Source organism: Elephantulus edwardii, unplaced genomic scaffold, assembly GCF_000299155.1.
Source record: "Elephantulus edwardii isolate Elephantulus edwardi_28Jun2011 unplaced genomic scaffold, EleEdw1.0 scaffold00466, whole genome shotgun sequence".
In the NCBI taxonomy this organism is placed as follows: domain Eukaryota; kingdom Metazoa; phylum Chordata; class Mammalia; order Macroscelidea; family Macroscelididae; genus Elephantulus; species Elephantulus edwardii.
In genome coordinates this window covers 817910-818543 of record NW_006400216.1, presented here as the reverse complement: position 1 = coordinate 818543, position 634 = coordinate 817910, and the positions used below count along the sequence as shown (strand labels likewise).

Sequence of the window (634 nt, the reverse complement as noted above, 5' to 3'; positions counted from 1 at the left end):
CAGGACAGAGCGGAGTTTAGGGCTGTTGTACATAGGGTCGCTATGAGTCGCAGGCGACTCGACGGCACATAACAACAACAACAACAACAAACATGACATACAGGCCAGTCTGGTGGCTGAGTCTACAAAGTGGTGCTGCTAACTCAAGTCTGCATATCTCTGGTGTTCCCTAGCCACCAACATTTCCTGGGGAGAAAGATGGACAATCCCCTCTCATTGTGATTTACAGCCTTGGAAACATGATGGAGAGTGACTATTAATCCAAGCAACCTTACAGCAGCCATTTTGAGGTGAGCTGTAGGATGTTACTCAAGAGCAAACATCAATGGAGTAGTGGCTGCCATTCTTTCAGTCCCACTGCTTCAGAGATTTGCCTGGTTCCAGTTACCTGATATGGCGAGCATTTTGGCTTCAAGCAATGTCGGTAGCTGGGCTTCGATATCACTGACTTTCTTCCTCAGGGTCCTACAGAGACGCTCATTCATACACAACTAGAAGGAGAAAACAGTTATGAATTATGCATTTAGGCAAAAATCCAAAGGCAACAAAGCAGCCAGGCTGGAGATTCTGAACTTAGAGGATAAGTGGTTTAGAGCAAGGCAACTTATAAGTAGAAAAGAGGTTTGTATATATA

At 45.1% G+C, this 634-nt stretch overlaps 1 protein-coding gene across 1 annotated transcript in view; it reads right to left on the bottom strand.

Moving 5' to 3' along the window:
- Positions 1-634, bottom strand: part of LOC102844345 (disrupted in schizophrenia 1 protein-like) — a gene marked incomplete at its 3' end in the record, with an annotated part of 195017 nt that overhangs the window by 19704 nt on the left and 174679 nt on the right. The window contains exon 8 of the mRNA XM_006902893.1: positions 389-491. Coding sequence (XP_006902955.1) covers positions 389-491 — 103 coding nt within the window. The remainder of the gene's footprint in view (positions 1-388; positions 492-634) is intronic.